At 34.8% G+C, this 22,719-nt stretch overlaps 1 protein-coding gene across 8 annotated transcripts in view; it reads right to left on the bottom strand.

The window, feature by feature from the left end:
• Nucleotides 1-704: 704 nt before the first annotated feature.
• Nucleotides 705-22,719, bottom strand: part of FRS2 (fibroblast growth factor receptor substrate 2) — an 86,640-nt gene continuing 64,625 nt past the window's right edge. For 3 of the 8 annotated variants that reach the window (XM_039865979.1, XM_039865978.1, XM_039865983.1), the window contains 7 exons: nt 19,015-19,118; nt 14,896-14,991; nt 10,446-10,538; nt 9,011-9,197; nt 8,109-8,267; nt 7,670-7,833; nt 705-6,444 (listed from right to left, as the gene is read on the bottom strand). In XM_039865979.1, coding sequence (XP_039721913.1) covers nt 5,494-6,444; nt 7,670-7,833; nt 8,109-8,267; nt 9,011-9,197; nt 10,446-10,511 — 1,527 coding nt within the window. In that variant the 5' untranslated portion in view covers nt 10,512-10,538; nt 14,896-14,991; nt 19,015-19,118 and the 3' untranslated portion in view covers nt 705-5,493. Of the gene's footprint in view, nt 6,445-7,669; nt 7,834-8,108; nt 8,268-9,010; nt 9,198-10,445; nt 10,539-13,227; nt 13,322-14,895; nt 14,992-19,014; nt 19,119-22,719 lie in introns of all 8 variants that reach the window. The other 5 variants (XM_039865980.1, XM_039865985.1, XM_039865981.1 and 2 more) reach the window with 3 other exon arrangements.

The following is a 22,719-nucleotide window of genomic DNA, read 5'->3' as shown; positions in this document are numbered from 1 at the left end:
TTAAGTGGCCTTCCTTTGTGTGTGTGCCTTAATCACACCATCTGTACTATGAATTGGAGTGACAATTTTGTCAGTTCTCCTACAGTATATAACTATTTCCATTCTAAAGATATCAGAATTCTTCATATACAATTTATGTTTTAGGACTTAGTCCTCTGGGGGTGGGGAGAGAAAGGGCATTACTTCCATTAGAAGGGCTATTCTAAACTACAATTTTTTTTTTTTGAGGACAAAGATTGCTATCTTCATTTCTAGCGTAGGGCCTAGTTCATGTTCATTCCTTAAATAAGAACATGTGAACAGGTACTGTCTTTAAAGGAATTCAAAGAAAAAATAATCCAAAGAAATTTTTAAATTCTAGAATGAAATCCCAAATTTTCCAAGATTTGGTCTCTACCACATCTTAATCAATTGTGTCTCATGGTGTCTAGCACATAGTAAACACTCAATCATTTGTAGACTTCTTTCCCCTTGTTTAAATGATCTCCATCTTTAGTTATATCAAAATAGGCTTTGTAGTATCGCTCAGTGACTAAAAATAGGTTTGAAGACCCAGAACTACTAGTTTGAATGACCACGCAGATAAAACTGAGTCTGTCAAATACTTAAAATTTCCTTTCACTTTGATGAGACATAATCCTTATATGATCACTTTGAAATGGAAGTTTCAAATGTGTGAAATATAAATACAGTAAAACTTTAAATAGGTATCCAACCAAACTTTTATTGGGGTTTTATTGCAATCTACTTTCAGAAATAAGGGGACAGTAACCATAAGAACTCTGGTCAGATTTTATTCAACAAAGTAGTTTTTCATGAATGCTTAGGGTCAGTGTATATAGTCAGCTCAGCTTCCAGTATCAACTTGAGTACTTCATCATGGAAATTTATGCCAGAATGACAATAGTTAGGCATCGCAAGATCCTAAATCACCATTATTTTACATATAATTTCTAGAACAGTATACTAATAGTCTAAAATAAATATGATTTTTAAAATGTGTTGCTTAGCCCTTGTTGAACTAAATTCAATTATTAGCTTATTCTTTAAGTACTCCAGTTAACAAAGGTTTGATAGTACTTCAAGAACTCTGACTTTTCCAAAGATAAAAAATTAGTCCTTATTTGTTATGACAAAAATTAAGCTTAAAACACATTCACACTTGTCCTTAAAAGCATGTTTATATCATTATGAGATAACTTCTCACGCCTGGAAACATGGTTCATATGGCAAAAAGTCATATGCAAAGAACAACTAGAGGGCAATCCTCCCATCTCCACATCCTCCAAAAAGCCACACTTGGCCTCAGTGTAAAAGTTATATTTTATTGCCATGCTACAAAATGTTATGAAGTTGGCACTGATAGGGAGAAATAGAGAACAAATGGTGGGGAGGGACAGAGGGCAAAGGATGTTGTTAACATATACAACAAGGTTTTAATCAACAGTGGTAAATTTTGCCAATGTTAAAAATGCAAACCAAATTTAAAATGCTGATGTGAAACAGCATTAAAATACAATTTATGCATAGTACAGTATCGCTTATGTCTCTTATTAGAGAAATATGGAATGTTTATAAAAGAAATTAACCAGAGGGGGAAAAATTTATAATTCATATACAATTTGGCAATGGTAGTCCCACTGTTAGACAATTTTTTATAAAAGAAAAAAATTAAAAATCTAATAAGCTACCTTTATACAAAGTTGCTATATTTATGCCTTTATGTAGGAAAAAAACATTTATAATGCAAATTAGGACATACAATAATCTTACAATATTATACAATGTAATGAAAATAAAAACATAACACAAAATCTGTCCTTTATAAAATGTATATTTTGCATTTACTAATGCAAATGTGGCACACCGGTGACTACTGTACTATTAATACCAGTTCATGTCCATGCTATTATTGTCTAATTGTCATAGAACTGCAATTGTAATGATGCTACAAAAGAATTGTGTTACACCCCCAAAAAATGAGGAAGTAGGAATAGTGAATGGGGATGTAAAGAAGAAGAAAGATACAGTGCTGGTTTGGGCAGAGTATATCGTGGTATGTCATAAAACAGTTATTAATTTTTCAAGCCAAAAACATTTTCTATACATTCTGTAATTTCGTACCAATGCCTTTATTCAAATTTGGCAAACAACAGGGAAATGGTAATTAGTACCATATACCTCACATACCAGAAATATGAATGAGATGCCAATATATCAGTTACCTCTGAATGTTGTCTCTGATGGTATATCTATTTTAAGGATATATATATATATGTATATACATACATATATACATATATATTTACACATACACACATAGTACACATTGCACAAAACACTTGGGAATTATGGATTAGGAATAGCACAGGGGGAAGTGGGAAGTACTTTTCAGCTTGTTAAAACTTTTACCTTGAGGCAAAAATATGGTGGCACATTATTGGGAAATTATGAAAACATAAGGCCCCTGTCCCATTTTTAATAGAACAATATTGAGGTACATTTTTTTATGTTGTGCCACAGATTTTTTTTTTTGCGGGGGTAGGGGGAGTAATAAACACTAGCTTGACTTGTAACATTGAACTGTGGGGTCAATATCAATATCTATAAAAACAAAGATTGCTTGGCAAATTTTCATAAGTCCCGAATGTGATCTATTCTGGATATACTGGGAAGTGAAAAGCTTTTTGCTGAGTCTTCAAGAGTAAAGTGCATATCTCATCACTCCACAGCAGCAGTAAATAAAAGGAACTATTTGCCAATCTTCCTGGAGGGAGAGAAGGCACCATATTTTCATTTTTAAAGGAAGATGAAACTGGGAAAAAAACACAGTAAGAAAAAACACAGGTAATATCCATATCGGTTTCCAACCCTGGTCTGGGATAAAAGCTGTTATGTTCTATATGGATAAAAGAGGATTCTACTTGTGAAAAAACATATGAATAATGGTTATATTTCCAAAACCAAAAAGTGGGATCACATGGTCTATCAACAGAACAGAATGTCTAAAATTAGGTCCGTCTCAGAAAATCTGAAACATATGGCCACAATTATATCTCAATAAAATCTCTCTTTCTAAAATGCACCTAGTAATAGGTATGTTCTTCCAGGAATAGAGCTTAATGCCCATTACTAGACTACTGCAAAGGACAAGTAGTATCCTACTACATTACTTTTTATTAAATAGGAACACAGGTGATTTCTAGAGACATCTAGAAATTAACACCAGTTGTATGTATACATCTTCGTAATACTCATAGTACCTAAAATCAAATTCTTAGCAGACAAATTGGTCCCATTCTCATTTTTAAAGCACACAATATTTAAAGCATAAACTGCAATGATTATACTGGAGTTACCTAATATAAAAGCTAATTAGAATCTGGAAAGAAAATGAAAAGGATAAGATAAAGAAAGAAAGTATCCAACCTCCAAAATGAATAAATAGGTCAGCCCTTCCATTTGGAGGTTAATATTCTGTCTTGACTGCTTATTTCAGAGAAAACCATGTGTACTAATTCCATCACAATTCCACATTATAAAAATCATCACATAAATTTGGCACGATTAGCAATCTACTCAGAAGAAAACATAAATGCAACAATATATTAAGAATGGAAACTGCACGCCTGTACCACTGCTCTCTTTTTAGAGAACAGTGAACACTTTAGTAAGCACCAAGTTCACAGGAAAAAAAAAAAAGAAATTCTGCTATGCATATAAACCAATGGCACTGAAAATGATAAAGACACCTTTAATAATTTATTTTCTTTATAATGGTCCCACTCTATTGTTTTCCTAATCCATTCACTGTCCTGTAATCAGTTATTTATTGAACAGGTTGGATGCTATATGACTGAAACTTTTTCATGCTAAATTAACCTTAGTCATATCTGGTAGATCCAGATCATATTCTCAAACTTCCTCACATTTAGAGAAAATGGTAAAATATTTTGCAAGGTTACCTAACCTTCTTTCCAAAACTACCTCTCATGTCTTCTCTATAGAGTGTTTGGGAAACTAGAACATTCTTGATTTTCCAAGAGTTAGACATATGACCTCCCATCAGTTTCTATAAGCTTCAATTCATTTTAAATGCTAAATTACGACACAATCTCATTGCTACAAGACTTCCACTGTACCTGCTATGCTGGCAACAATCTTAACATTCTATTGAAATCAAAGCATAATCAAAGATCCAGCTATGAGTAAAAGGAGCACTACAGTGGGCAAAGTACAACTGCAGCTGTGTGACTGAGGGAATCACTTCTAAAGTGCTGGGGGGAGTGCCCACAGAGAAAACACAGTACCTTTAGGGAACTTTGCATGTTAAAAGTAGCTTCTATTTTTTTTTTTTCTCAGCGGCTAAAGAGATCACCTATGGACACAAGTAAAATTTAAAACTGAGAATGCTTTTATCAACTTGAAAAGTAAACACCATATAAATAAATACTGGACAAGGGCAACCCTGTTATAGAATAACAGTAAGTTCCAAATGAACCTTCAAAACCACGATTTGACAAAAATGCAAACTAAACAACAATGAACACATAATCCAATTTCAAAACTATATACAAACTCAAACATTTTAAATTGAAGAAGACATTAAACAACAAAATAAGACATCCCAAACACCAAAGGAAAAAACTGAAGGTAAATGGCAAACTAATGGCACAAATGCCTCCAGAAAACAATGTTATTGTTAATAATCCATAGGAGAGACATTTTCAAGAGATCATGGTTCAGATTTTTAAATGTTTTTGGATAAAGTGACCTGAGACTGATTCTTGAGCCTATTGTACTTTTGATTAAGATATCTGGGCATGCCCTTCAAATGACATCATGAGATGAATTACCAGAAAATCTTGTCTCTTTCCTGCCTTTCTACACACCAACAGCAAACCATATTCACGGACACAGGACTCTTGCTAGTAACGCTGAAGGCAAAGGAACTGACTGGTATATAAGAAGGTGCGGTAATTCTATTTCCTTTACATATGTTTTGGCTCAAGTCAAAAAGCCTACAATTAATGAAATAAAGGGTTCCTCATGTTACATGCTGGATGCCACATACCATGAATAGTGAATCTACAAATATTACTTTCAAAGCCTAGAGTTATCTGTTAGTAATGCACACTATCAAGAGGCTTTATAAAATGTTTTAAATGCCAACCATGACTTAGACATGAATGATATGCTTAAGTCCAGAATATTGATAAAAATCAACCAGCATGTCACTCACTTCGACTCTCATTTTAAATAGGCACTGTGAAAATGGGAATGCTGCTGTACAGTAATGAGTAGTATATAATGAAATTAGTGTTCTTTAATGAGTACCTGCTCTACATTAATTCCCTTTAAAGAAGCACGTGAAATATTAAAAAAAATTTTTATCAGTCTATAAAAGGAGTTAGTGTTTAGAAATGAAAATGAAGCACTTGCATCTTCTTTTAAAACTTCCCAAAGGTGCAAACAATGTAATGCTTTCCAGGCTCACATGGGCAGATCAGTACTATTATGTCTAGTTTTCCTAGATGTACCATCATCTCGTGGCAGTGCTTTCTGCAAATTTGACATAGCAGCAGTTCTCTCGATGTCTATCACAGCATACAGCTCTGTGCGCCTGGTAGGGGTCTGTGGAAGGGGAGTGGTAGGCGTTTTTGGAGTCTGAGGGTTGTCAGAGTCACTGCCACCTTCCAAGTCAACCTGTATATAATTGAGCTGCCTGTGTTCTAAACTTGGGCGCCTGATATCAAAGTTAAAGACTGTCGGTGTACAGTCCCGACGCCTTGAATATTCTATCTTGTGAGCACTTGCTGGCACTGTTACATTCTCTGTATTTACATAGTTATGCATTGGATCTAGATTATTATGGTAGCCATTTAGAGATGGGGTCTTTGGTCCTAAACTGTCATCTTCATCCCTACTTAGCTTGCGGGCTTCCCAAACAGGAGGCAAAGATGGTAAATTTTCATAGTTTAATAATGCAGTTCTTCTCTGAGCTGAGTTGTTGATATTCTGGGTATCTGAGGTACTGGTGGATGTCAGACGACCTCTCCTGACCCCTGAGGCACTAGGGATAGATAACCCATTTATATTTTCATACACCAGTTTGTTAACAGAGGGTGCATCTCTTCGTTCATCACTGTCATATCCAGTGTCCCATTCTGTGTTATTTGCACCACTTCCACTGACTTGATCTCTTCCAAGTTTCTCTAGTTTCTCTTTTTCCATTAATTGCTTTTGAACAGGGGTTGGTCCTAAGACAAATCTGACTCCTTCGGGTTCAAGAAAAACCTGAGGGTCCCTGTCCTCAATACTACTTGGTTCTTCTTTTGGTGTGTTGCTTTCAGCATTAGAAATCCTCGTCTCCAATGGGACATGCACATTTGTGCAGTTTTTCCGCTCTTCTTGCACACCTGTAGTGTTGACATAAGTGTGTACCTAAAGAAAAACAGGAAAGTGAATTAGTAATTTGCTTAAAAAATAAAAACAAAAAAAGTCTGACCATATCAGTTAATTTTGTTAACTTTCTCTCTAAAAATACTCTCACTTCGAAGTTTTGCACCTGTTTTTACTATTAAAAAGCGGGGGAGAGGAACGTAGAAATATATCTTCCTAACTTGATAAAAGAATTAAACTACTCTAACAGGCAACATTATACTTATAGTGAAACATGAGAAGCATTCTGTAAAAAAAAAAAAAAAATCAGGAACAGAGATTATCATTTTAATGTGCTTCTAGAAATTCTCATGAATGCATTAAAACATGATGCAGAAATAAGAAATAACAAGTATTAAAAAGGAAGAGACAAATTTATCACTATTTACAGATGACCTCACGATATAAGACAAATCCTACTAGATTTAATAAGTTCTAAAAAATGCATAGATAGAAAATAAAAACCACCTACTAAGAAATAATCACTAATATGATTATAAAAAGCTCAATGCTATTTTGGGGGACAATATAAAAAACATTTTGAAGGCTACACATAAAATTTGAAGAACTCAAAAATAAAATACAAAATTGAGGGAAATGTAATTATAGTAAATAAGAATTCGTGTACAAGGTAGAGAAAACAAAGAAATAAATTTTAAAATGACAAAAATCTCTTAATGATAAATGACCATATGGTTTACAAAATATAAGCATAACTAATTAAAACACAGCCAATGTTTAACCAAATACTTTCTTCCTCAAATGAAAGTAGAATAGTCAGGAATATTAAACAGCTCTATAAAAATATCGGCAACAAAATCTACTTTCCTGCTAGTAGTCCACTAATTATATAAACTGTAATATAAGCAGCATAAATTCTTAATCAACTGAAAGTTATTATAATGGGAATTAGCCATTAGTTATTTGTTTTCATCTGTAGATGCACCTTTCCTGTGAACCCATAAACTACTGTAATGCTTCCTTCAACACCTGTACATGTTTAAGCATATGTCTGCAAATATATACTATTTCCTCTGATTCTTCACTACACAAGTCATATCTATATCTATATCTATATCTATATCTATATCTATATCTATATCTATATATATATATATATATATATATATACACACAGTGAAATCTAAAATTCAAACTGACTAAAACGTCAACTCCACACTTTAACTCTACACAGTCATTATCCTGATAGACAGAAGCACATGCTTACTTGTTCCTCAGCCACAAGCAAAGGATGTGTAGATTCTTCACCTACTGAAGGCAGGCGTGCACTTCCCACAGAAGGATGTCTGCTTGAAGGATGGGATGAAGCATCTCCAAATGAGGGATATCGGGGATATCCATTAGGTAAGTTCTGAGCAGCAAACCCTGGAGCTGAGTTTTGTTTATTGGTTTAAGAAGAAAAAAAAAAAGCATGATACAGGGACATGGGAGAGAATAAAAATGAATGAGAATCCAATCTGCATTGAGAGAATAAAGGAAGGTGTTTCTGGCAAGACACAGCAGAAACCAGAGCACAAACAGCACCCTGCTCCATGTCAATTTTCCATTCACATCTTAGCTAATGTGTAACATTTAATGTTATAGTTAACATATTAAAAATAATTACAGCTAAAATTCAAAATACAAGAAGAAAAATGGGTACTTACTTGTAGGTGTTCGAGGTGTTCTGGGGACTTCCAATTCTGTCTGATGATTACTCCTTTCAACGACTGGCTCTTCCACCACATTTATACTATTATTTTGCATAATCTCTTGCAACATGTTAAATAATTCTTCTGCACGGGCACACTTAAAGGCAAAGATTCCTACAAATATAAACCAGAAGGGAACAGTGATTACCACATCTTTAAAAGATACAGGAGTACCTGTCAAAGAACAAAATTGTAAAATAATCATGCTGTGTAACAGTAATAAGAAAGGCCTTTTAAATAAATGTCTGATAAATTAATGACCCTCCCAAAAAAGTTCACAGAATAATTTTCATTTGTTTAAGGAAAAAGGCCCAAAATAAGGCAGACAAAAATAAAATCTGCACGCATACTTCACTGTGCTAACAGTAGGGGGCGCCTGACTCACCATTACAGAGGGGACCCTTTACCATCTGACAGGGCCTGGCTTTGTTACTGTTTAATAATTATAATTCTGTAAGGTAGGAATTACCATTTACCTCTGATAGAAAAAAAAGTTGATGCTCGACAGAAATAACCTGCCTAAGGACCTTCAAGTAGTAGGTAGCAAAAAAATCAAGCTATGTACCATTTGACTACAAAGTTTAGGTTCTTTCCCCAACAAGTTACAACAGTAAAAATACATAGTCAATTTACTGGGACTAATCATTTACTGAAAATCTTAAAAGTAGTATGAGTCAAAATTCTGCCCATAGAGAATGTGCTTGATAAATGAAACCACAGTTTACTGTATCTCTTTTCTTAATAATGCATTTAATTTTTTTTCTATCAGGAGAAAGTAAAATATTAAACACTGTATGTAGAACAGTATTTCAAATGTGACAATATTTGGAGGAAAAAAAATTAAAGACCCTACTTACCTTGTCCAGTTTGACACCGTCGACCACTTTCAAAAGAAAATAGGTTCGAATCATAGCCATAGCGTCGCAGGCAGAGGTAGTGCCATTTCACTGAGTCACGTTTGCGAGTGTATAAAATCAGTTCTGTGTCTGTAAGTTCCATTATGCCAGAACCTAACTCATTCCCATCATCATCCACATTAATGACCTAAAAAAGAAAGTTTAATCAGTGCTAAACTAATGCTCTCACTTGACAGTCATACACATTTTTCACTAATTTGTCAGGAAAATACACTGTTGCTGACTGATTCAGTTACTGGCTTCTATGTTAGTTCATTCATCAATCAATGTGTGTGTAGGGCATGGACTACGTAGCAGTATAATATCCGGTTCATACAGGCAAGGAACTCACATTCCTACTGGGGAGATAAGTTATATAAACAAAGTCAAAACCACAAAACAGTATATGATTAATTGACAAATGAGTACAACGGAGGCTGCAAAAGGCAGAACTGTGGCCTAAGGTTGTTGGAGAACCCTCCACATAAGAAGAGAAGGGACTTTAGCTGGGTCTTGGGTACAATTAGGTAGGAAATGAAGGTAAGAGGGAGAGCTGGTGGGTCAGGAATTATAGGGAATATCCCTGAGATACAGAGCTACAGCAGAGACAAAAAAGGTATGTTCCAGAGAGACCAAGATAAGACTGGCACAGAGTTCATGTTAAGGGAAGGCCTTACACTACTGAATTTCAGAAAATGGCCAGAGACTATGACGAATAGATAACACTTGAGGAGAATTTACTATACCCCTGAAACTGGGCAAAGCACTTGAGATGTATTTTCCCCATTTAATTCTCACAACACTCCTAAACTGCAGGTAATACTATTTTCTCAATCTACAAAAATGAAACAAAGAGTGATAATGTAACCTGTCCAAGGTCATAAAGCTATGAAGCAACAGGTTGTGACCTACACCTCAGTTTGTGTGACCCAGAGGCTATGATATATAGCAGACTGGGGTCAGAATACAAGAGATACTAAATGGCTGTGGGGATGAGTAAGGAATGGAGCATTTAGCTTCTAGGTAACAGAACACCACAGAAGTTTCAGAATGATGAAAGAGAAAGATTAATTTGATGTCAACTGCAAGAGAATCACGGAGATGACTCAAGATAGAGTCCAGTTAAGAAATTATCCAGGCATAAAGCCTATAAAATGGCATTCTGAAGAAAGTCATACCAACTGTGTAGCTAATATAGAGGACCAAAGGGAAAGTAAAAGAGGATTCCACGCTGTAAGAAAATATTGTCGTCATTTGTCAAAGCAAGAAAAGGCAGAGTGGACAAAAAGGGCAACAAAAAGGTTGGAGATAAAAGTAAGAAAGCAAGATATATTAAGTGAAGTAAAAGAATATCCAAATAGGCAGTGAGAGATACAACTCAACCAGTTTTACTGACCTTAAACTTGTTCCGATGGTTATCTGGGACAGTGTCTTTATCTGGACAGCTACAACAGCTACCCATGGCTTCTTTCAGAAGACCATGTGAGTGCTACATGAAAGATAATTTGGAAAAAATTATTAGATGTAGAACACGAAAATCATAAAATAGAAAAAGATTTTAGAAATCATCTAACACAAGCCCTGAAATTATTTTGATGAGGAAAATTAAGCCCAAAAAGTATATGGATATGGCTGGGGCTAGATTTCACACACCTAGCTGGTGAATTTTGCTCAAGAATAATTTTGTGAGGTATATTTCACAAATTTCCATTTAGTTTGCAAAGGTCTAACTATTTTAAAATCATCTTAAAAAACAAACCAATTTAAGGTCTCATATATAACACTATTTAAACAAAGATAGTCATGGAATTAACCCTTTATGGCTTATCAGAAATTTCATGTCCCTCTTTTAATAAACTTCCAAAGGGATGCTAGACTTCTGGCTTGGCAGGTATTTTGTTTTTATTACTCATTGTAGTATTTTTTATGTACTATACCAGACAAGAGTTCATTGGTAAATAAGACACAAAAACAAATTTGGAATATTTCATTAACAGAGAAAGACAACTCAAAATTCAAGCAGTAACTTAGAGCGAATTTTGGCAAAACTGATACAACATATCTATCTAATCCTTCTTTACAACAGAAGGTTACAGAGAAGAGGTTATAGGTGACATTAAGTGTTCAAGAACACTCCAAATGAACAAAAGAAGAGTTCAAAATATCACTAACGAAGAATCAGAATGAATGTGATAATATTTGAAAAAAGGAGAAGAAAGCAGCACAAGAAGCTACTAAACATTAAAAACATAAATCTGACTAAAACTTAAAATTCTTCAGTGGCTCTTTACTACCTTCAGGAAAGATTCAAAACTTGTCAGTATGACATGAAGTCCTTCCTATCTGGTCCCTAGCTACAGATCTAGACTAAACTCCTCCTTCTCTCTGCTTCAACCCTAACCAATCACACTACAGTTTCCCCAGAGCATCTTATTCTCTCACATCCATCTATCTGCTCCTCTTCTGCTTCTTGACTTTCTCAAGATTCAACCCAGAGCCCTGTGCCTTCAGGAAGCCTTCTCTGACTCCGATCAACTGGGCAAGTTATACTTCTTATGTATCCCGCCCAAAGAACCCTCCTGGGCTTCCCCATATCATAGCATCTTTCACACAGTTTACTTAGAAGAAATTGTGATAGACTGTCTGTTTATTTATCTATCTTCTTTCCTCCACCAAGAGCTCCTTCTCATCAGAGATGAACCTTATTTATTTTTGCATTTCCCATACTTAACATATAACACCTAGCACATAATAGGTGCTTTAAGTCTCCTGTGAGCTGAATGAACTGTACTAAACACACGTAAAGGATGTCTGACAGGTATGAGTAGTAAGAAGATAAAAAAGTATACCAGTGTATAAACAAAAAAAAAGTGATAAATAAAATAGAAAACTTAATTAAGACTCATTTGGATATTTTACTTTTATCTGCCAACTGAGTATCATGGTGTAAAGATGATTAAGTCACAGTACATAACTTGGAAGAGCCACGAGTCTAAAGGGAGAGATAGAGATGTAAACAGATAATACATTATCATAAACCTTGTATTAGAATGAGAACAGTTCTGTGGGCACAGAGAAGAGAGCAACTAACCTTATGGGTTAGGCAGGGCAAGGAAGCACTGCTTGAGCTGGTACTTAAAAAGGTGAGCAGAAACAATGTGCTAGGCCAAAAATAGAAATAAGTACTCGAGACAGATTACGGAGTATGTGCAAAGAAAAGGCCATGAAAAGTTACACTGCATTCAGGAGAAAGTGAGGCACCTAGTACAAGTAGAGTACAGGGTAGGCCGTAACACAAGCAGGGCCAAGCCATACAGTCTCCTGGACAACAACTCCAACCAACTTAAAGCTAGCCTGCCTCCAGTGTCCCCAACAGTCAGGTGGACATGACTCTATCATGGCATTTATCACATTCTGTAATATTCGTCTGCCTCGCCACCCACTTCGTTGTGATCTTCCTGAAGATAGGAATCTTGTTTTCTTAATTTTCTAGGGCACTAAGCATACTGCTTGACATAGCACATGCTACATAATATTTAATTTTTAAAAATAAAATTTTAATAAATTATAGGATGAGAAGGCAAAAGAATATTTTTAAAACTTTATATTAAAGAAGGATAATCGATAGAAACAAATTTAAGAAGTCTTCTTGAAATTACATGTCCATCCTCACCGCTGACCTCCTCATGAATATAAAGAGTTAAAAGAGTACTATAGTGTGGCTTTGGCCTCAAAAGATGATGCCTCAAAGGAATATTTTAAAACTATTTCTCAAAATAAGTAGAAAAATTATTCTTCCACTTGCACCTTCTTCACAGGCAACCTGCTAAGGCAGCACTTCCCGTGGTAAGGCAACCTACTTGGGGACTCTATCCACAGGGAATGTTTTAGTTCAGTATAACAATAATTAATGAAAAGCCTAACTTGTGACACAAAAGCCTTGTATGTCATACCAAGGATTTTATTCTACACATGATGGAAAGCCACTGAAGAATTTTAAGCAGGAAAGTGAGGTGGTCAGGACTTCATTTTAAATATATTCATGTGCAGCACAAACTTAAGTGGGAGTTTAGCTCAGAGGAAGAGAAACCAGGTAGAGATTATTGAAAGAAGAAATATGTTAAAAAACAAAAACCAGTAGGAATAAAGATGAAAAAAAATGAATTTAAAATATTTACAAAGACACGTCAGCAACACTGAGTGGCTGGCCAGGTATAAGGAAAGGCAGAGGCAGTTTCCAGTGTGGCACATGAAGGGTACTGGCTCCATTACCTAAGATCGGAAAAACTGGTAGTCATCAAATGGAAGTGATGGTAATTAGTTCACTTTTAGACATGTTATTTCAGATTTCAGAAAAAAATAAAATGGAAATATGCAAAAGAGAGTTAAGTAAATGAGTATGGGTTTGAAGAAAGCAAAAATATTGGAATGCATGTGGTATTTAAAGTCATAAAGTGGTAGAAGCAGAAGCCAAACTGTAGTGAGCAAGTAGAAGATAAGTAAGTAGCCCCCAGAGAATGGAAAGTACACTTTCAAGAACAGGCTGAAGAAGTGAAAGTACAATGCTCGGGTATGGATAGACATGGTTTCAAAAGAAAATATGATGCTTCAGCTGTTCATTGTTTTAAGATGACATAGATTTATGCAGGTTTGTAATCAGTAGGTCAGGGAAGATTTAAAAATACAGGAAAGAAAAGGGTTACATGATGGATCAAGACAGAGAGGAAGACTAAGGATGAATTCCAGGGTCCAGACTGAGAAGTTTGACCAGAGAAGGAGATGCGTCATCCTCAGGGGAAAGACGAAAGAAAATGAAGATGGGTGGAATATAGAAGAGAAAATGAAATGAATTAACATCTATTATTCTAATTTCCTTTGTAAAATAGAAGACAAGTGTGCAAAATGAGGAGAATGACAGGGTTATTCACTGAGGAGCTACTCAAGAAAGGCAGCAGGATTATTAAGTAGGCTGTGCTGAGAGTGCGACAGAGGCTGGAAAATAAGGATATGCCATTTTTTCTAGCTGTGCGCAGCGGTCCAGAGGGTAGACAGTTCAAATGTCCCAGGGTCAAAGAGTAAGAGGACAAGATTAAAGGATATTGGCAATACAGGGGTAGAAGGGCGGGAGTTGACATGATGGATCATCGGGTCTGGTCAGAAAAAAAGAGGGCTGGCAAAATGGGAGAAAATGGAGGCAAAAAGGAAGAGGAGGCCTCAGTAAGGTTGAAAAATAGGCTTAGTATGAGTGAGAGACGGAAACACTTCAAACAACAAGCAGTTGTGGTTAATTTCCAACAAAGAAGACGACATTTTTTAATGTGGAGTTTTCATCCACATCTCTGACTCCTCTTCCTGAACCACAAATTCCTAGGCAAGGGGAAAGGCAAGATACTAGATATTCTGCATTTATGACCACCAGACTAATATTTGAAGACCACATCTGAGTTATGTAAGACCTAATAATATGCACTAATACTGTAAACAGTTGATGAGAAACCATATGATCTCATGAGCTCACAGCGCCAAGTTCATAACTCAGCAAAAACACAGATAGACTTACAATGCTCCCTGAAGAGAGCAACTTAGGAAAGTAACTAGGGTACGTTCAAGAACAAAAGGTAGCTACTGTTTGGGAGAATCAATATCGCAACAAGTTGGCTGAATATTTTATACTAGTCAACATTGTCTTAGATTCATTAAAGCCATCTGTCCCTTATTCTCTGGGGCTGGGAGGTGACAGCAAATCAGGAGGCAAGATGACTTCATTCAAGAAAACATTAAAGCCTCTTGTTTAAAAATATCATTTGGGGACTTAATAATTTTTTTAAAGGTAAACTTCAACTTACCTAGATCTGGCCATTAATATTCTTAGCCTCTGCTGCAGCATCAGGAGTTTAATCATACTTCAAAATACCATGTTTTTTTTTGTTTGATGACATAACCTAGAAATAGCAGAAAAAAGTTGAACATTTACTTTTTTAAAAATAATAATTTTCCTTATGAGACTTCTGGCAGCACTGTTCAATTACCTACTTAAACTCAAACACCTAAAAATTTGATTAAATATTTTTAAAATTAATACAATGTATCAATATTATCATTAAGATTGCCTTTTCAAAAGAAAAAGTAAAAATGCAATACTCTGAGTTCTATGATGTTTGGATATTAAGACCTTTAGAAGTCACTAATTCTGGCTTCTCCACTATAGCTATGACACTGGACAACCTACTTCTCTATATTTATGTCCTCAACCATAAAATGAGAGGTTAGACCAAATCACCTCCAAGATTCCTTTCGAGCTCCAAAATCCTTTTTAAGCCAGTGGCTGGCTAATTCTCCACCTCCAGTCACTTTTAAATCTCACGATCACTCTTCCCAAAGAGCTGACTCTTTTTAGAATCACCCTCCCCCCACCACCCGTATCTTCCTATTCTAAAAGATCCTCTAAGAACCAAAACAGAGGAGTCAGTCATCAGAAAACAGACCCTATGAACAAGCATACCACAGAGTTACAAGACAATATAAATTATAGCAATCAATTACGATCTAGGGTTTCAAGAGATTTTAATACAGTTTTGAAAATTTCCTGGTCAATTTATTCACTTTTTATAGCACAGAAAAAAATCAAACTCAAACAAAGGCACTGACATTTACTAAATAACTATACCATATCAGGCATTATGTTAAGGGTTTTGTGAATTGCCTCATTTTAATCTGTATTATTAGAGTTAACAGATATGATTGATATCCAAAACGAACATTTCCAAAACCGCAAACCCACCCTCAATCAAAAATTTCAATTCTGAGATTTCCAACCTACATATAAAATCAGTGGTTTAGCCACATGTCTGCTATGCCCCTCATAAGCTGTCGTGACACCCCACGTTAGGATGGGCAGCTACCTAGTACCTCTTCCTCAGCACACCCTTCTTTTCTCCAGAAGCTTAACACACATCGCGCTTTGTCTCTAGCTTGTAAAACTGTCCATCTAATTGTACCATAATCCATTTCTCTTATATGAATACATATTGTTTATCCATCTCTCTTTTAAGAGATTTCGGCCAATTACCTCAGGAAAATCTCTCTTCCTCTTTATTCATCCCACTTATAAGCATGCCACAACTCCCATCCTGAAATTAGTTTAATCACAGTATATATGAGAATGAGAGTAATCTATCTATATAACTTTGTATCAAGAAAAAAATCTTAAGTTTTGAAATGAAACATATTAAAGAATCAGTGTACCAACCCATAAAGCTCTTGAAAATATTAAGCCTCCATTAGAATTTCTGAAAACTTTTTATTCTGTTCTATCTTCGGACCTTTTTCTTTCCATTTTTTTATTGAACATAAAATTGGTCATCTTACCTTCTTTTAGATATAATTTAAGTAACATTAAATATATTCCATAATGTGCAATGAATGAGGCAAAAGAGGGTGGTAGCCTTCTTACCCTCCTTTAGATATAATTTAAGTAGCTTTAAATATATTCAATAATGTGCAATGAATGGGGCAAAAGAGGGTAGTAAAATATCCTGGAAGTCACTTCTGCTGGAGAGGGAGGAGCTTGCAACAATAGGGAGGTGCAACAACAATGGCTGCCTGCCTCTTGCCTATACCCTGGTTATCAAAAGCACCAATCAGTGATCCAAGCACAGATCCCTGCTATTTGGACAAAAGGGTCTTTTTGCCTACCCTGGCTCCCATAAGCTATGCCTAAGCTGCATAGGGCTGGGAGTAGAGGATGGGTAGCTGCCACTGTGCTAAGAATTGAAACTGACTGAGATTAATCACAATTTACATTCAAGCCTTCTCCTGGCAGTTACAAGTCTTCAGTAACTCCAAAGTTCCAGAATAATTATACCAGATTCTGCCAGTGCAACGGTTGTCTAGGTAGGGAGACAGAATCCTGATGCCTCCTACTCCATCTTCCCAGAATCCTCTCCAGACCTTTCTGAGGATCAACATATATTCAGTTTTATTGTTTTTAATTACTTTGATTATTAGCACTGCCAAAGTATTGTAAAGTTTTTGCTTGTTTTTATTGTTTTTCAGTGCAAATATCCAGCATGTCAGTTGTACCAGGAACTAAAAGACTTTATATGCCTCATTCAAAAGGAATCTTTGTCCAAGAAAGTACATTCTGAGTTCCAAATAACTGATATACCATAGCACTCTTGGAATGTACACAATTCAATGCCCTGCAGGTGTCCTGACACTGATTTTGGAACACAGATGCAATAGATACTCTCCATGACTTCTTAACTCTCTTCAGTTTCTTCCCACTAATCAAAGTCTTAGAACCAAAAGGTGACTGGAAGATAAAGGGAGGAGGTAGTTATAGCCACTATATGGATCTATAATCTTGTTGTAACATGGATGTTTTACTATAAAACAGGTATTTATAGTAGAATCATATAACTGTGATTTTATACTCAAGAATACAATGATTTTTACCAGGAAAATTATCAAGTAGCTAAAAAATTATACAAAATACAATCTATTTATACTCTATTTTTCAATAGCAAACTGATTTTAACACCCTCACTGTAAGCCAGACACAGATTCATTTGGAATCTCTCAATCCATACAACTGCCCTATGAGGTAGGTACTATCATTTCCATGTTCCAAATGAGGAAACCAAGGCTTGAAGAGGTTAGGCAGCTTACCCGAAGTCAATAGCTGATAAGAGGAAGAGCCAAAATTAAATCAAGATCTGACTCCAAAGCCCAAGCTCTTAATAATAATACATGTAAAAAGCTTAAAACAGTCCTTAGTATATAGTAAGCACTTAGTAAATGTTAGCTATTGAAATAATAATGATGATTTATTTATAACAATGTTGGTTAAACTTTGGCAGTTGGTTAAACTTTCTGTGTCTCAATTTCCTCATTTATACGATTAGGACACCTACTTCACAGAGGTATTCTGAAAACAAAATAAATTCTGGCTATAAAGATGTTTAGAAAAATATACAGTGTTTAAAAAGACAAAGTATTATTGTATCACACTACCAGTAAAATCCTGTCTCTTGTATCACAAAGAAGCCTTTTGCATTATAAGTACAGAATCCTAGAACTTAAGCACCATCCTCATAACAAGAGTTACATTAATAAATTTAGTAAAGCTGTCCTAAATTATTCCAATATGATCCTTGCAGACTGACAAGCAGAAAGAACACTGAACTCTATTCATGAGTGTGATTATAAATTTGGTGCTCAGGAAGGTATATTTGCTCTTTTAGTTGACTAGCACTGAGGGTGAATTTGGCCTATACTACAGTAGTTCTGTTCAAATATAGCCAGGACAGAATATCTATAGTTAGAAGCATAGCAATATAACCTTAAATTTTGGCCACAGCTAACTGCCGTGTTTAATTACATTAAAACAATGAAGAGAATGGCATTCAAAAACCTTGTTCTTTGCGTCAATGGTCTGGCTCCATTGTTTTTAAACTACTGGGTAGTTTTTTTTTATTGGTACACATTAGTTTTGTTTTTTTTTTTTTTTAAGATTTTTATTAAAATATACAAAACATACAATATTATATTAGTTTCAGATGAGTTTTCTGTTTATTCTTAACACTGCTAAGGCTTTTTCATTATTTATATTATTCCAAGGAACAAGAGTTTTAAAAAAAAAAGTGAAGGAGGGTGATTTCTCAGTATATTCTGCTAGTCATCTAGATTGAAGTCGTCCTGTGAAAAGGACACCTGCAACATAGTTTTCTTGTTAGTTGAAAATTTACAGTACAAATGTATACACAAAATCAAAAAAGTATCCAACTATTTTTAAGTATCTATCCATGAATATGGTTATATCTGCATATTCCCAAATATTTTTCTTCCTTTAGGTTTTTTATTCTACTAAGGGCAATGTTTGTGAACCACTTTGCAATCCATAACCCTCTATCCACACAGCCCCCCTTTTCTTAAGTCTCAAAAAAATCAATTACATTACTTACAAATCTCTTCAAAATCTGGTACTTTATTTTCTGGAAACTCTTTATGTCTAATCTAAATTCTTTGTACTGCAATTTAAACCAGATTCCTCTCATTTCTGTTTTCTCTGTAAGAGACAAGTAAAACCAGGATGATCACGAAAGATTAAGCACATGCTTATGTTTATTTAAACTGCCATCAATTCATTTTCCTATAGATAAATCTAAAATATTAATAAAGTAACATTTCTGTATTTCAGACATAGTTGTTTGAATTAAACTAACAAGTTTACTTAGTAGATAAAAATGATTTGTAAAAGCTATCAATATTAAGGAGAGAATAAAAAATAAATTCATTCTTTTCTCCATCTACACACTGAAGCACTCGACAAGTATTTTCTGAGCACCAACTCTCTTTGCCAAGCACCGAGTTAAATGCTAGAAATAAAGATAACAAACACTTCCCTTAGTCTAAGCTTACTGCTCAGTGAGGCAGACAGAAAAGAATAAGAACACATGGCAGAGTTGCAAACCCATGTGCCAGTACCATCAAACATTTAACTTGGTGTAGAAGAAAAAGGAGAAGTGACAAGAGAAGCTTCCTTAGAGAAGTCAAATCTTGAAAGATGGATGAGAGTTTGCTAGGGCAAAGGCAATCCAGGTCAAGAAGAGTGCATGCAAAAGCACAGAAGTCCAAAAGAGCATGGCTTGTTCCAGAAGCAGCAAGTAGTTCCTTATAGTTGGAATGTAGGGTATGCATGGGAAAACATTAGGCGATAAGTGGGAAGGTAGGCTCAAGTGATTTCATGAAGGGTCAGTTCGCACTACGAAGGGCAATTCACATTTTCCTTTATAATCAGAGACATCACACTAATGACTAACCGAAATACTTTCTTAGAGAGGCAAAAAAATCTAGAGTACATACAAGAAGAACTTCTAATTTCTAAGAATACAATTAATGGTATTTAATTGTATGACACCCAAAATCTAGCCTATAAGTCACAGTATCAATTTACAAACACAAATGTTCAACAGCATCTGGACCTGCAATGAGTGTCATTGCAGGATGGATGACCTGAATCTCAGATACTCCTTCCAGATCTGGAAAAAGTCACCTACTTTAACCTCATATTTCATAATGAATTTGATAGTCACTTTCAATCATGCATCTTATGCTTTTAGAAACAAATAAAAGAATCTATATCTATCTATATCTTTATCTATCATATAACAATCTATTAGTCAACAATTGTGTGTACTTAGCAAATACTGAGGAAACTACTAAAATGGCTTGCTAAAAATAAAACAAGAGAAAGCAATAGAAGGTGATTTAAAACACAGCTCCACCTTTAATAATACTGGTCATAATTCAATCCTAGAATCATCTATAATCTTGGAACATACCTACAGCCAGAAACACTGGTGATGAAAATTTACACAGTTAAGTTGGAGTGCCCATAATCTCTGCCCTAGGATATAAAAAGACACCTACAGATATGCAAACCCAGCAGATGAGTCACTCTGTCTCAGCTAATTCAATAATGTAATCAGTACCAATGGCAATGATCCCAGCACTTTCCATCACAGGGAAAAATATCAGCAGCCTTGGAAACTCTCAAAGAAACTCTTAATTTAGTGCTTTATGTTGCAATGTAAAAATATGTACAAGGAAATCAAATACTGTCCTTCCAGCAACATTAAAGTGATGAACATTCTGTAGACAGAAGCAGCAAGTAGTTCCTTATAGTTGGAATGTAGGGTATGCATGGGAAAACATTAGGAGATAAGTGGGAAGGTAGGCTCAAGTGATTTCATGAAGGGAGCTCTCTCCACTAAAAGTTCACAGACTACACCATAAAAAGACAAGTGATTGTAAGATAACAGAAGAAAGTACAAGCATTCTCCTGAAAGTGTTTACTGTTAACTCTGAAAACTGGAACGAATATATGTGATCTTATGGAGACAGCACATTCAATTTTCTGTATTATATATCAGAATCCCATGTTTGATTCTTCAATTCAGTTATTATTTCTATATATTAATCCATATAATTGTGTCAAATTAACAAATGACTGCTCAACTCTCATAATAAATCTCTAGTTTATAAATTTACTATTAGACAACAGTCCACTAGCAAAGACTAAACTCTAGCACAATAAATATTTAGCTTATGAGGTTTTACTGAACTAGAAGACAGTAAGGGGTAAAACCCAAGAATGAATTTTACAGTATTTTCCTTAGTATGGTACACCTAATAATTCTTTAAAGGTGTTTGGCTTCATGGCTTTATTCTTTAAACCAACAAAACACTAAATGCAAGTAACTCTGACTTCACACTTCATGTTCATTCAATATCAGTCAAACTATAACAATCAGCACAAGAATACAAGACATGCAGAAAAATCTCCAGGCATCTTCACTTTTTATATAATATGCTTAACCTAGAACTAAATAAACATTAAGGATAACAGAAAAGTAAATAAAAGGGTAATTTTCAAAACTGAATATACAAGTGTATAGGTAGAATATTCCATAAATCTGTATTCCTAAACTCAGGTAGTTATCACACTCATTACTAGTCTCATATTAAAAGCTTAAAACTTGACTGTGTATGTATAAAATGTACATACACAAATGCATAATCTGCACAAAATAAGTAAAGCCAAACACCAAGTAACTCTAAATAACCCTCAAAACAAATTGTTTCACGAATAACTCATCAGTTTCTGCATTTAACTCATTCTAAAATGCTCTTTAAGATACTCGCAAAGGAAAAAAAACATTTACTACTTTTAGAGCAATGCATTCAAAATTACTGTTACAATCTAGCATTAAACTTACATGCTACAAATACACCACTAATAGAAATGTTTGATGTATATGTGTTTTCTAACACCCCCCACCCTTACGAAATGCCAAAAAAAAAAAAGGTTAATCAGAAATATTTACATCAGAGTACATCTATCTATTTGATCTACTTTTGAGGCCATTAATAAGCAATGTTTAAAGAATATTTAATGACAAAGAAAGATGGTCATGGTATAAACAGAAAAAAAAAAAGACAAAACTGTTCTTTTAAAATGCAATATGGTATCCTGGATTGGATCCTGGAACAGAGAAAGGACATTAGTGGAAAAACTGATTAAATCCAAATAAAGCCTGTAGTTTTTTAGTTAATAATGTTGTACCAAAGTTAATTTCTTAGTTTCAATAAATGCACCATAATATAAGCACCATAATATAAGATTAATATTAGAGAAAGCTGGGTAAAGGGTTTATGAGAATCTCTGTACCATCTTCCCAACTTTTCTGTGATTCTAAAATTGTTCTGGAAAAATGTTTATTTTAAAAATGACTCTTAGTGACCAACAGCAAATTTGAGAAGATTCTCATTATAAGAAAAAATAACCTTCACACATATTTGTTTCTCATCCAATCCTACACAAAATACATAAACACAAGGGGAAAAAAAACTACACTAAAACACACTAAAATGTTAACATTGGTGAACACTTGGTGGCAGGATGAAAAGCATTTTTCTCTTTATATTTTCTATAGAGTGTGAATTGCTTTTATAAGCAACAATAAATTATTAGCTGAAGAACATACAAATCAATACTTTATTAAAGGCTTCTTTAGAAAGAAAAGCTATAAACGTCTAAGCAGAGCCCAAAGGCAGACTACATACAAAACAGGTTAGGGCAGAGTGTGAAAAATACAGTGGCAAGG

The sequence above is a fragment of the Pteropus medius genome, unplaced genomic scaffold (genome assembly GCF_902729225.1).
Source record: "Pteropus medius unplaced genomic scaffold, Ma_sr-lr_union100, whole genome shotgun sequence".
Taxonomy (NCBI): Eukaryota; Metazoa; Chordata; class Mammalia; order Chiroptera; family Pteropodidae; genus Pteropus; species Pteropus medius.
Note: the sequence above shows the minus strand (reverse complement) of the source record. Positions and strands in the feature narration are given on the sequence as shown.